The sequence below is a fragment of the Lepeophtheirus salmonis genome, chromosome 6, assembly GCF_016086655.4.
Source record: "Lepeophtheirus salmonis chromosome 6, UVic_Lsal_1.4, whole genome shotgun sequence".
NCBI lineage: Eukaryota > Metazoa > Arthropoda > Copepoda > Siphonostomatoida > Caligidae > Lepeophtheirus > Lepeophtheirus salmonis.
The window spans coordinates 37,655,209-37,667,595 of NC_052136.2; the positions used below are offsets into that span (position 1 = coordinate 37,655,209).

The 12,387-nt window shown below is 33.6% G+C and overlaps 1 protein-coding gene across 1 annotated transcript; it reads right to left on the reverse strand.

The window, feature by feature from the left end:
- Positions 1-5,817: 5,817 nt before the first annotated feature.
- Positions 5,818-11,173, reverse strand: LOC121119878 (fibroblast growth factor receptor 2). Its single transcript, XM_040714699.2, has 6 exons — positions 10,667-11,173; positions 8,572-8,990; positions 8,168-8,505; positions 7,586-8,109; positions 7,009-7,365; positions 5,818-6,941 (listed from the first exon to the last, which is right to left on the reverse strand). Exons 1-6 carry the CDS (start codon positions 10,850-10,852, stop codon positions 6,216-6,218), a joined length of 2,550 nt encoding a protein of 849 aa, XP_040570633.1. The 5' UTR covers positions 10,853-11,173; the 3' UTR covers positions 5,818-6,215.
- Positions 11,174-12,387: the final 1,214 nt, after the last annotated feature.

Here is a 12,387-nt window from a genome sequence, read left to right on the forward strand (position 1 = left end):
CAAGATGATACACCTCAACTCATCCTCCCGAATAGCCTGATAATTAGTAATTGGCTGGCGATGAAGGCTTTACAATTAAGAATTGCAAATTCCAGAGCCCTTTTTACCTCAGAAGTTTAACCTTTCTTCTTTGAAATTTCAAACAGAACAAAACCTTTAACATATTTTTGCTTCCCCATTCGTCAGCCCTTTTAGATTTATAGATACAAAATATTTTAGGATATAGATGGCAGAGCAGTTCACAAATGCATGAAGTGTGTTATTATATATTTTTCCACAGTCCTTGCAGGGTCTACTATAATTAATACAATCTGTGGAGATTTGTAACTGCACGGTAAACTTTTTATCATCATTTATTCCCCTTAGAAAAGACAATATTTTTCTTTTCCAACCCATAGGGAGGTCCAAACGTTTACTATGCAGCTCCCGGAGTCCATTCAGAGCTGTATCAAAATTTAGGGGGACCATCTTAACGTGCCACGGGCATGGCATTAAATAGTATTTTGAAGAATTAAAAAGTGGAAATCTTATTCTACTATGGCTGAGAAATTCTTCCGAATTTAAATTATGAACAGATAAAATAATATATTAAAATGTGGTTGTGCGTTCTTTTAAAATTGAGGCGTCCTTTAAACTTCTAAAAAAGAACTTTTTATTTATATTTCGCCAAATTATATCAATATATTAATGGTTGAGTCATTTCCAAATGTAGGGGTGAGCATCCAAATTATTCTCTGAGCTTAGCCCCAAACTGAAGAGATCAAAGATGTAATTTTGATGGTCAGATTAGTCCCCATCATTAGCCAAATGTACAGTTCTCGGTTCGTTATACTTCTTCTCCATTCTACTGCTGGATTTCTTGAAATATCCACAAAAATTTTGGAGGATATTTTCAGAATAATACGAGATAGTTGGGCTACTCCGCCACCTATATGGGATGTAGGTCTTTTAATGGCTTCGATATAATTTTTATAAAACAAACAATTAAGCCATTTATCTTCTTCTAAAATAGCTTTTTCAGCTAGTTGCTAACTTGATGTAGCCTTATATCAAATTAAAGTTTTGGGTATCAAATGGAATAGCACTGGTATTCATGAAGATAACTGGAACGAAATTTGGACCTCCGTCAACAAAATAATTTATTTTTGGAAAAGATTCAACCTTCAAAAAAGAGTTGACTTTTATAAAAATTTGGTAATACCTTTAATTTTATATAAGGCTACATCAATTGAGAGGTTATTTGTACTGTCGATCCACAGTTACGAGTCCCTAAATTATGTTCAGAAACTTATGAATTTATTAGCAGTAGATAGCCGTTGATCCGTTTCATTTATTGTTTAACTCGGTAATTATCTTATATTACAAATATTTTCTTTATACCTGGCATAATTTTTTACTACATATTACTAATAACTACCTATTGCTATAAATTTGATCAATATTTATACCTAGCCTCCACACTCCAATGACTTAATAGTACTTACATAGGATATCAAATATATGAGTGTGTGCTGGAGTTGGAGTGGTTGACGTTCAAAATACAGAAGTCGGAGTCCGACATGTTATATATCAACTCTGCAACCCTGGTCACAAGTTCAAAAAATATGAACTCAATTCCAAGTTGAGTCGCAATTCTCGAGTCCCTACGTCTATAAATAACTAATTACTTCCATAATTGCAGTTTAATATTTATTACAATAAAACAAGTACCTTAAATACTGAAAGTTGTTGACCCATTTAGAATAAATTAAAATATTTTTATTCGATAGCATGGAAAAGGACAGTGCATTTATTGATCATAATGTAAAAAAAAAAATGGGACACATAAATAATATTAAGTTTTGTTTGTTAAATTATATTTATATTAATGAAACTGTGACACAGTTTTGTTCTTTAGGATAAAATAAAAAACGGGTAAATCCAATCATCCTGAAATTTGTCAAGTGAATACTTAACTGTGTCCTTATAATCTGGGCCAAATAAAAGTTGTTATCTGTTTTTGTAATAACCCCTTCAAATAAATTATTACTTTTTAACAATGAGCCAAAAGCTTTAATAAATTAAGAATGAAAGAGTGGATAATTATAAAGCTAATAAACTCTACTCTATGTACTTTCGAATAATCCCATAGGTGTCAAAATATATCATATTAAAAAAGTCATCAAAAAAAAAAAGCTTTGAAAATCTTATACAACTTTCGTTTTCGTCGTCAATAATTCATTTAGTATTTGAATCAATATTACCAAAAGTATCACTCCTGCCTCCTCCTTGTAATATACTTTATTTTGTAAGCAGTGTTTAGGGAAAATACATTAGTACGGGCTCATTTCTTTCCTTTTTTTAAAGTTGAATTTAATTTCGAATCCAATTTTTCAAAATATATTTCGAATCCTTGGTTTCTTTTTTTTTAGGAATTTATAATTACTATAAAGTCATATAGTTATTGCCTTATATATCAAATAATTTGGCCTCATTTTTTTATGGTATTTTTTTGTATCCAAATGTCTTAATAGGTCAGTTATCAACTGATTTTGAACCTTGATTCTTTATTGCTTGTTGAAGAAAAGTTGATTATTTAACATTTCATTGTGATATATTTATTTGCTATAAGCGGAAGTACCCAGAATTTCTCGGGGTTATGAGATGTCAACGAATATACAAACTTTGATGTAATAATGTAAACTAATCCTAAGCGGTACTCTCCGTTTTTGATGAGGACACACACTCTTGGTTACATTTTATCCTTGAATTTTCTCATCTCAAATAATATTTATTATTAATAACAGTTTTTTTTTTTTTAAGTTTAGGTTGCCAATAACAAAAAACTCCAAGTTAAAGAAATTTTAGGAGTTACAAACCTCTACGTATACCAACATTTTCAATAATTTTTAATATAACGACCTAATTGTTAGATGCACACCTTCGTGATTATATTGTTATTTCATAGATCAAGTGATGGAACATAAAAATGAGGTACGAGCAAATATTCAAACATCCAGACAAAGTTTGCTTTAATGATATCAATTATCTTTTGTAAAATATTTCAAAAAATATATGTTTGTGCTGCTCCGTATACAGTGGCGCGGACTCATATAAACGGTTCAATACAATAATTGATATATCATTAAAACATTAGTAGGTTACTTCACAAGTAACCACATTCCTACATATATATTTTGTAGAAGAACAAATACTTTACTTTATATGTACAATATAACATACTTACTAGTGTTCGGTTACAATCTGAAAATCCTTCCAGTCTCAGACCATAACGATTTTATTCCCAATTATTTTAATTACAAGATTTCATAAGAGTAAAACTAAACGACACCGAAATCAAAAAGAAACAAGTTTTATTTCTATCCTGCGTCTCTAAGTTTAAAAATGTCGGAGCAACATCAAAAAAGATAATACGTTTGCTTTCCTCTCCCTGCTGGTGTCAGTGCAAAAAAAAACTGTAGAGAAAGTTAATATCTACATAAAGACTATCTACAACATCAAGAAGACCATTACAGCCCCATAAAACCAAGAAGAAACAAAACTTCTACAGCAAAACTGACTTCTGGTCCGCCTAGATGTGGCCTTCTCCAGCCCTGACCTCAACTCACTAGACTTTGCAGTTTCATATGTCTTGGAGAAGAATGTCTGCCTCAACTCTAATCCAAATTTGTAATTGCTCCGAGCTGCCATCATGACATTATAGTACGCCGTGGACACGGCCTTCATCTTCAAGAGCTGTCAGTCTGCTCGCCAGTGTTTTGAGGCTCTTATTGCTTGTCAAAGAGGAGAAATTGAATACTAAATATAGCTTAATATACAGGGTAGGGCAGCAAAACGTGGAATGTTAATTAATGTTTATTTGATCATTACTATGAAAGGGTTTAGTAATTATTTTTATATAGTCTCTTTCCGCCGTCCTTTTTGCATAAACAAGCTATACTAATCATTCAGTTATTCTATTATTATGAGTGAACTGTAAGCATAAGGGCGGCGCACCTCAGATCTCCTAGATGCTAGTGATGAAGAAATTAAGATTTCGAACATTTTTAAGAGTTCGAGAAGCATGTTTTTAAGTTGGCCAAGATGAAAACTATGGAGAAGGCCTCTCCAGGATGTCAGAAAGTGGAGGGCATAATCTATAGAAGGATACGAGATTCTTGTTAAGTTAGAAAAATAATATAAAGGAGGATCCCACTATGTTGATGAATCGCCTCACCAATGAGGTCTTTCACAATGAACCCCAATGAACCTTTTGAAAGAGGGCATGAAAGCCAGGTGGTTCAAGAGGTGTAAGAATATCCCCCAATGCATCGAGGGACATGGGTCAGTTGTTAAAATTTTCACTTGAAAATGAAAATTTTCACAGTTGATCAATTCACAACTGCTGGCTTGCGGAAACAAAAGAAAAAGTCCAAGGGGTTCACCATACCAAATATCCAGCCCAAATAATGGTCATCAGAGTTATGGGGTCTGATGGAAAGAAAAGGCCTCCTTCTTTTTCAAGGCAGGACAGAAAATTGGTCAGGTGGCCTACCATAAGGTGCAAGGTACACACCATCTTGCCATGGCTGAAGACTAACTACCAGGACTAGGCAAGGACTCAGCACGGTGCCCCCCTTGCAGGTATAGCAAGTGGCAAAAGTTCTAATAACGTGGCTCAATTCTAGTCCAAAGAGATATGGCCCCATGGGACTACTTTTCAGGGAAGTTTGTCATCAACTCCTGTATTGCCTTCAGGCGACGTACAAAGGCTGTGATTGAAAAACCTTGTCTACAATTCTTGGTAGCATTACTTTTTTGCTTATTATTGAAAATATAAATTATTAATGTATTTCCAAATCCTTCTGTAGATTCCACGTTTTGCTGCCCTGCCCTGTAGTAGTTAAACATATCACGAATTGGTATTGAGCAGTGTTTTCATGATTCCCTAAAAATCACGTTTTTTGTATTTTAGTTAACCTACTATAAAGTTATGGGTCTCAGTTCAGTAGATAAATTGTTAATGAGGACATGAGTGCTTCAAAATGCTGAGTATCGGCAAATTAACATAATTTTGTGTTGATTAAATGATATTTGTACAACTCACTTATCAGAATAGGGGAGTAAATCAGTGGATAGATTGAGACAAAAAAGTCAGTACACGATTTGAAAACAATTAAATTTTGGTCTATATTTTGACATAGAAATATGGACCAAAATATTGGTCCAAATCGGTCAAGAAAATATAACTCAAGACCCCATCGAAAAAAGCCGAGTCTCAACACTAATAGTCAACTTTTTATTTGCTGCAACAATGCTTTCAAAAATCTCTGTTGCTATACATATGAATACATATCTTTGCCTTACGTATGTTACATACATGTAGTTAATAATATTTGTATTTTTGTTTAAAAACACATGTCTGTCCTATATTTAAAGAAGATCATGCATTGTGAAGGAAAGGCTGGGCCATTCATGTCATTCATTAAGCGATCTTGTTTTTTTTTTTGCATGTCCATTTTCTATCAAAATAATAATTTCTCCAATTTAAAAAGCATTTAGAAAGGAGAAAATATGTAAAAAAAAGACAACAGATTTTTAAATTATTATTTTTTCTTCTTTTACTTTGTAAAGGATTTGTGAGCAAAAAAAGCTATGAGGTATGTTATTTGGGGTAGCAATACGAAGAATCCAAGGAATGTTTTTTTTTCTTTTTTGAGATCATATGAAAGTATATAAATAGATGTAGGTAGGAACATATAAGAAGTAACACAGTAGCAAATTGATCTTAAAATATTTAGGCAGATAGTGATTTTCGAAAATAATAATACATTGGAGAATTTTGCAACTGAGTGAATCAATTACATAAGTATATTACTAAAATAAACATTAACAATAAATATATTTATAAAATGACAAATAAAAAAACAATTGAATACATAAAATAGAAAAGGAAAAAATCCTTTTTGAAAGGATTTTTCCCTAAAAAAGAAAGAAAGTTAAGTACACAATGAGACACTGAGTCAATCATGAAGACCATATGTATTTCACGGCTGCCACGAAGGAGTAGTAGTACCAATGCTTTAAAGCTATGATTTAGGAAATTGTGTGAGGAAATTGAATGACGTAGAATGGAATACTATTAAAGTCGGTTGTTCTCTTTTATTAAAAAATAGATAAATAATGGATTTCTTTAACGAATGAATCTCCTGGAGAGTAGAGGAATGGAAGAGGCCCTAAAATTCCCCTTCTATCTCTTCATCCTCCTCAAAAAAGTACATTGAAAATGGATTGTCCGCATATGTTGGATTAATATGAGTAAAAGGAGGTGGGGTTTTAGAGGATGCAATATTTTGATATGTTGGATGAGGAAAGGTTTTAAGCTCTGAGCAATCCAGACTAGCATCAATAGAGGGTGGTCGAGGAACAAGGCCCCCTGGAATACATGTCTTATTTGTGGACTTGTATGACATGTCCAAATAGTCACTTTCTCTTGCAAATACAAGTATCCGATCGAATTGTTCAATTAACTCTGTGAATGAGGGGCGATTTGCAGGATTGCTCTCCCAGCATTCTAGCATAATGGAGTACACATCTGGAGAGCAAGCAGAGGGCTTCTCCATTCGATGCCCGTTCTTAAGGAGCGTAAAAAGTTTCTCTATCGAGGGAACGGAAGGATAAGGACGAGCTCCAAATGTCATTATTTCCCACAGGAGAATTCCAAAACTCCAAACATCGGAGCGAGTAGTGTAGCGTCTCTGAAAAAGAGCTTCTGGGGCCATCCATTTGACAGGGAGAATACCCTCTCCCCTTTTCTTGTAATACTCATCTGCATGAACGTCACGTGCAAGTCCAAAGTCTGCAATTTTAATAGTGTAGTCCTTGGCAACTAGAACGTTTCTAGCCGCCAAGTCACGATGAATCCACTTCATGGAACCTAAATATTCCATTCCTTTGCAAACCTAAGATATAATGAAATTAAAGAGATACTCTATGGGTATGGTTGAAGGCCAAGTCTCATTTGCCTACCTGTCTTGCAAAGGATATTAGTTGTTTCTCAGAAATTATATCCTCGTTGTTATTATTGTTAACCACAGAATTGGGCCTTTCATAGCCCTCATTAGTGTAAGCACGACTTTTCTTCCTTAGAAAATCCTTGAGATTTCCATGCTCTGCATATTCTACAATTACGTAAAGGGGTCCATCTCGAGTTGCCAGACCTAGCAAATTAATGATATTGACGTGTTGACCAATGATTTTCATCATAGTCATTTCAGATACGAGATCAATCATTTCTGAATCCGTATGTCCTTCCTTTAACATTTTGATGGCGACAGTTGTGATCCCAGGTCTGCGAGGAAGATCTTTTACCTCTCCCTGAACGACCTTTAAATAAAGAAGAGACAAAATATTGAATATTATTATTATTATCCATCAATTTCTTAAATGACCTTTATGAAACGATCAAATTTCCTTCTTTTCTTATTTTTTGTCTTTTTTTTTCAGCCATCTGTTTCATTCTTTTTTCTTTTTTTTTTTTAATTATATTCAATTTCAAAAATGCAAAGGAAGAAAAGAAATGACAAAGAGTCATGAGTACACATACCTTGCCAAAAGCGCCTTCACCAAGGGTTCTCCCCAATTTGATACGTGATCTTGCAACCTCCCACTCAGGATCGAAGGGAAGCTCGTACTCGGATATCATTGTAAGAGTTGTATTCTCAGAGCCCAATCTACTTCGTCCAATATTACCAGAATTAACAAATGGGGACTGCTGTTTGACAATCTTTATTGTAGGAGCAATGATCTCAATCGCTTCCCCCACAATTCCCCCTCGCTCTGAATCCCTTTCCACGATTACTTTTTTAACAAGAGTCTGCACAGGGGATTGACGACGTTTTTTCTTCTCACTCAAAAGCCTACGATAAACAAAAACGATGGTTGAGAGTAGGAGGATCATCATGAGAGAAATTGAGACTGCAACGAGGCGAAGATGTTTTGTTTGAAGAAATGAAGCTACAATAGGCGTCACAGAGAATGGACCACTTACAAGAGTGTCATTTACAACACTTAAATATGCCACATATTCAACATGTGCGGAACCAGTTCCAACAACACAAGCATACATTCCTGGATTCAAAATGAAATATATTAGTCAGAACAGCTAAAATTTTCATGAAATGTGTACCTGCATCAGATAATGTAATATTATCAATGGTTAAAACTTCAGTCGCATTGGATAGTTCAAGTATGGAGTCGGCCACAAGACGTACCCACAAGATATGTTTATGTAGATCAATGTGGGCACGACATGTAAATGTAACAGTGCTGCCAGGATGTGACGTAACATTTCGTGGAGATTCAAAAACAGCTTCGTCAGTATCTAATACGGTTAAATGTAAAATCCCAGGAGTCATTCCATAGTTTGTCCGTCCTATGCAAAAGTATACTCCAGAGTCAGAGAGATTTGCCGAGGAAATGACCAGATTCTCTCCCACCACATTTCCTCCATCGATGCTTTGAATACTGTGAATTACAATATACATATAATTATCAATCATTGTATTTTTTCGAAAAGTATAAAAACTATACCTTTTGTAACTATTTGGAGATTGTTTGTCGAAGGAGGAGTCAAAGGGATTAGAAGTAGGCCTTGCCCAATGTATAATGGCAGCCAGATCCGTTTTGAATTTACAATAAAAATGTGCGGGCATACCCGCCATCACAGTCAAATTATTGGACTTTTCAATCAAAATGGGAACATGATTAAGCCGCCGAGTCGGCTCTACAAGAAAGGAATGTTGAAGTGTGCCATAAGGATTGGAAACAATGCAAGTATAGTTCCCTGCATCAGAGCTCATAAGCTTATTAATGACAAGCGTTGCCTTCTCAGATTTTGTTTTGAGAGGAGGATATCCATAGAGTCGATTTACTTTATCAATAGGGACATTGTCCTTATACCAGGATATGTAGGGCTTTGGGGAACCCTCTGATGGGCAGCGTAGTTTGACCTGGAAATCAGTAAAAATAAAGAAAAAATTGCAAATAGTAAAAATAGATATATATGTAAAGAATAATTAAGAGTACTCTACGGGACAGGAGTTAAACAAAAGTACGTCATTAAGCTTACAAAGCTTATTACGCATAACGCCATTGCATATATTATGTTAATAAATATCTATTTAAGCTACTCCTCAATGTGTTACACTGATTTAGAAAGAAAAAAAGTTAAATATTTATATAGATATTGTGCTATTAACGATATCTCATATTACAATATACAGATATAATATTTATTTTATCAGAGTCTTCTACTACACCACCAAAAATATAGGATCCTATACTTTTTTAATTTTAAGCATACTATAAAATCACTTAAAACTATTTATTTTTAATGTTCCTATGATTTGTCAGATGGATTTGCAATGATTAAGTATAAGTAAACATTATAGTAACACAACTACTCAATCTGAGCTAGGAATTATCTTTGAAGTCCATATAAATAATGTATACAACTCAAAAATTATTTGAGAGACTTTCTTCAAAAGACTTAAATTCAACTCACAAAAATATATCATGGGCATACTCATACCTTATTAACACAAAAATTTACACTGCGTTTTGTTGTCAGCAGTTTTTTTGTTTTTTTGCCTATAACAATATTCTCAATGTCGATTGGTTAAATTCCAATTATCTCTTGTTAAGGGCTGAACAATTCTAAATAATTGTTAAATCTTAATGCTATCGAATAGGCTAAATACCAACTGATTTTGTTTTTTCGATACAATAGAAGTAACAAAGTCGTATGTACTTGTGACCATTTCGGAACGGAAGTTCGCCACTCTTCTCATCATAAGCTTAATGAAGAAATGTCTGGATGATAAATGAAAGTTTCCTTTATAAGGAAAGGGGAATATCTATGTATATACATACATATTTCGAAAAATGTATATATATATATATATACATAAGGGGGATGAGATTCAATCATTATTAAAAGATTAGTGTTTGACTTATATAAACATGCCGTCAAGGTTTATTCGTAGGTTATAAAGAAAGCTCTATAAATACAAACTTTGAAAAAAAAATGAAATATGTCTGAGAGGAGGCCACTCTATCAAACAACAAAAATAACATGCCTCTGTTCAAGTTATATTTGATATATATAATATATATTCTACCCTTTTTTGAGTATGTCTAGGCAAAATTGGATAAAAGAACAGCATAGTCACTGGTGCATGACTTCCAGAACATGTTCGCTTTACTTTGAAATAATATTCAAATAAAAGTTGGCAAAGAGGGAAGATAATATTATGTAAACGAATCACAAAAAAGTTCTGGAGAGGGAGAACATCAAAAATTTGAAGAATTTGTAGGGTTTTTTTTTCTTTCTCTCTCTCTCTCTCTCTATCTGTTTCAAGTTATAAATGTAAAATTGATGATTGCCTTGTTTTTTTGTTACTTTACTCTCCTCTCAAAGAATCACTTGAGACTTGTAAAACAACAAAAAAGACAACACAGGCACAAATCCTCCCTCTCTTTGAAGAAGCTTTCTTATATATACAATTATTAAGAAAAGGGAAAAAACGACATCTGTTGGACGGTGTTGAATGTTCATATAACTAGATAGCCATAGGTGTGAAGACCCCTGGAGGGAGATCATGATATGAAAGAGGATTTGTCTTACCGTGGAGTCCATGGATTGTACATAGAGAGTCCGTTCCATTTTGTCGGGTTTCGTCCAGGAGGGAGGTATACCTGTGCCTTCTTCTTCTGTAGTCAGTTCTCCGACCTCTGAGATAGAAGGAGCCACAAGAAGGAGAAGAAGCAGAAAGAGAAGGAACGTGGAATTGAGATTCAAAGGCCACTTCATACTTGATTCACTCACTTTACACCTTCTTGAATAACAATATTTAATTGATAAACAGTATAATCAAAGTGAAGGAGATTTGCAAAAATTTGCAATCGTTTGCATATCGAATTCGATATCTTTTTAATTTTGTTCCCTCTCTTCTGTTGTTATTTTCTATTTAGTTTTGATTTGCAATTGTCTATGCAAAAGGAGGAAAAAACCAAAACTTAAAATATTCACAGATCAGTCTCACTCAAAATTCAAACGTAAATTGAAAATAAATAAATATATACTACATTTTAAAAAGAGACAAGTAACTGTCTCCTGCTCAAAAAGTATAATGGCTTTCAAAATATTATTTTTTTCTGCGGGCGGGTGAGTACACGCCTGTTTCGACCTATACGCGCAGTTTTTTAACGTTCAGCATAGGGGGGAAATATTAATTTTCCCCTCCTGCTATTTCTTTTTCATTTTATTATGGACAATAAACACCCGTTTAAGTATGGCGTATTACAAAATTGAAAATACATACATGCTCATTTTTGAGTGTTTTTCTAATAAAAAAATAAAAATAAAAAACTTATTTTTCTGATGATGAGTTATGGATTGAGGATATGTGATATAGGGGCGGAGATGTCCAATTATATGCCCCAGGAATGGGGCGAAGTTTGCTACTTGGGAGGGGATTTCATAAAATATAGATGTGACATCCATTAGTTTGAGACGCTATGTACTCGTATGTTTATAATTTAGGAAAGGAGAAATACATATGTACGTAATTTCGTTATTAAGACAGATTTGCCCAAGTATTAAAGTGGGTTATGAATAAAAGGGCTCACACAACTCTTTAGTATAGCACTGTCTTCACGGTATTTTGTCACAAATATCAATCATAAAAATGTACACTGTATTTTTTTGGAAGGGTTAATTTTTCTTTTTGCCTCTTATTAGTGGTATGTATTTTGATTGGTTGAACTTTTGTAAACCTGTTAAAAACTCCCTTCCAGTCTCAACGAAAAATAATTCCATCGTTGGTAAGAAAGGACTAACTAACTACTGATTTCGGGCCTTTGCACCTTCTTTTTTTGGAAGAAAGGTTGAGAGATGTGATCAAATCTTAGCTTTATGTTATATGAAATACATATTAGGATATATGCCGAACATTTTATTCTCCCATGTGCAATTATTTTACCATGGCTCCATCACATAAGATTTAATAATCAAAAATGTTTATAAATTACAATGTAATGACGCGACTGCCTGTTGACAAATGACATCAATACATGATTGCGTTTTTATTTTGTTTTTTCAATCATTAACAGGGATATAAAAGAATGAAGTCATTTTTGATCATCTTCCTTTGAATAGAACGTTTTTATGTGACATCAGCATCGTCGATGTTTTTTTTTACGATTTAGAGGTCTTAAACAACTCAGCTTGATGGAAATGGGAACCTTTGTTTCATTCATATTAAAGAAAATATTTAACTACTGGATTTCAAAATAGGACCAACAAATAAAAGGACCTTAATTTTACTGACCAACAAAAATTAATTT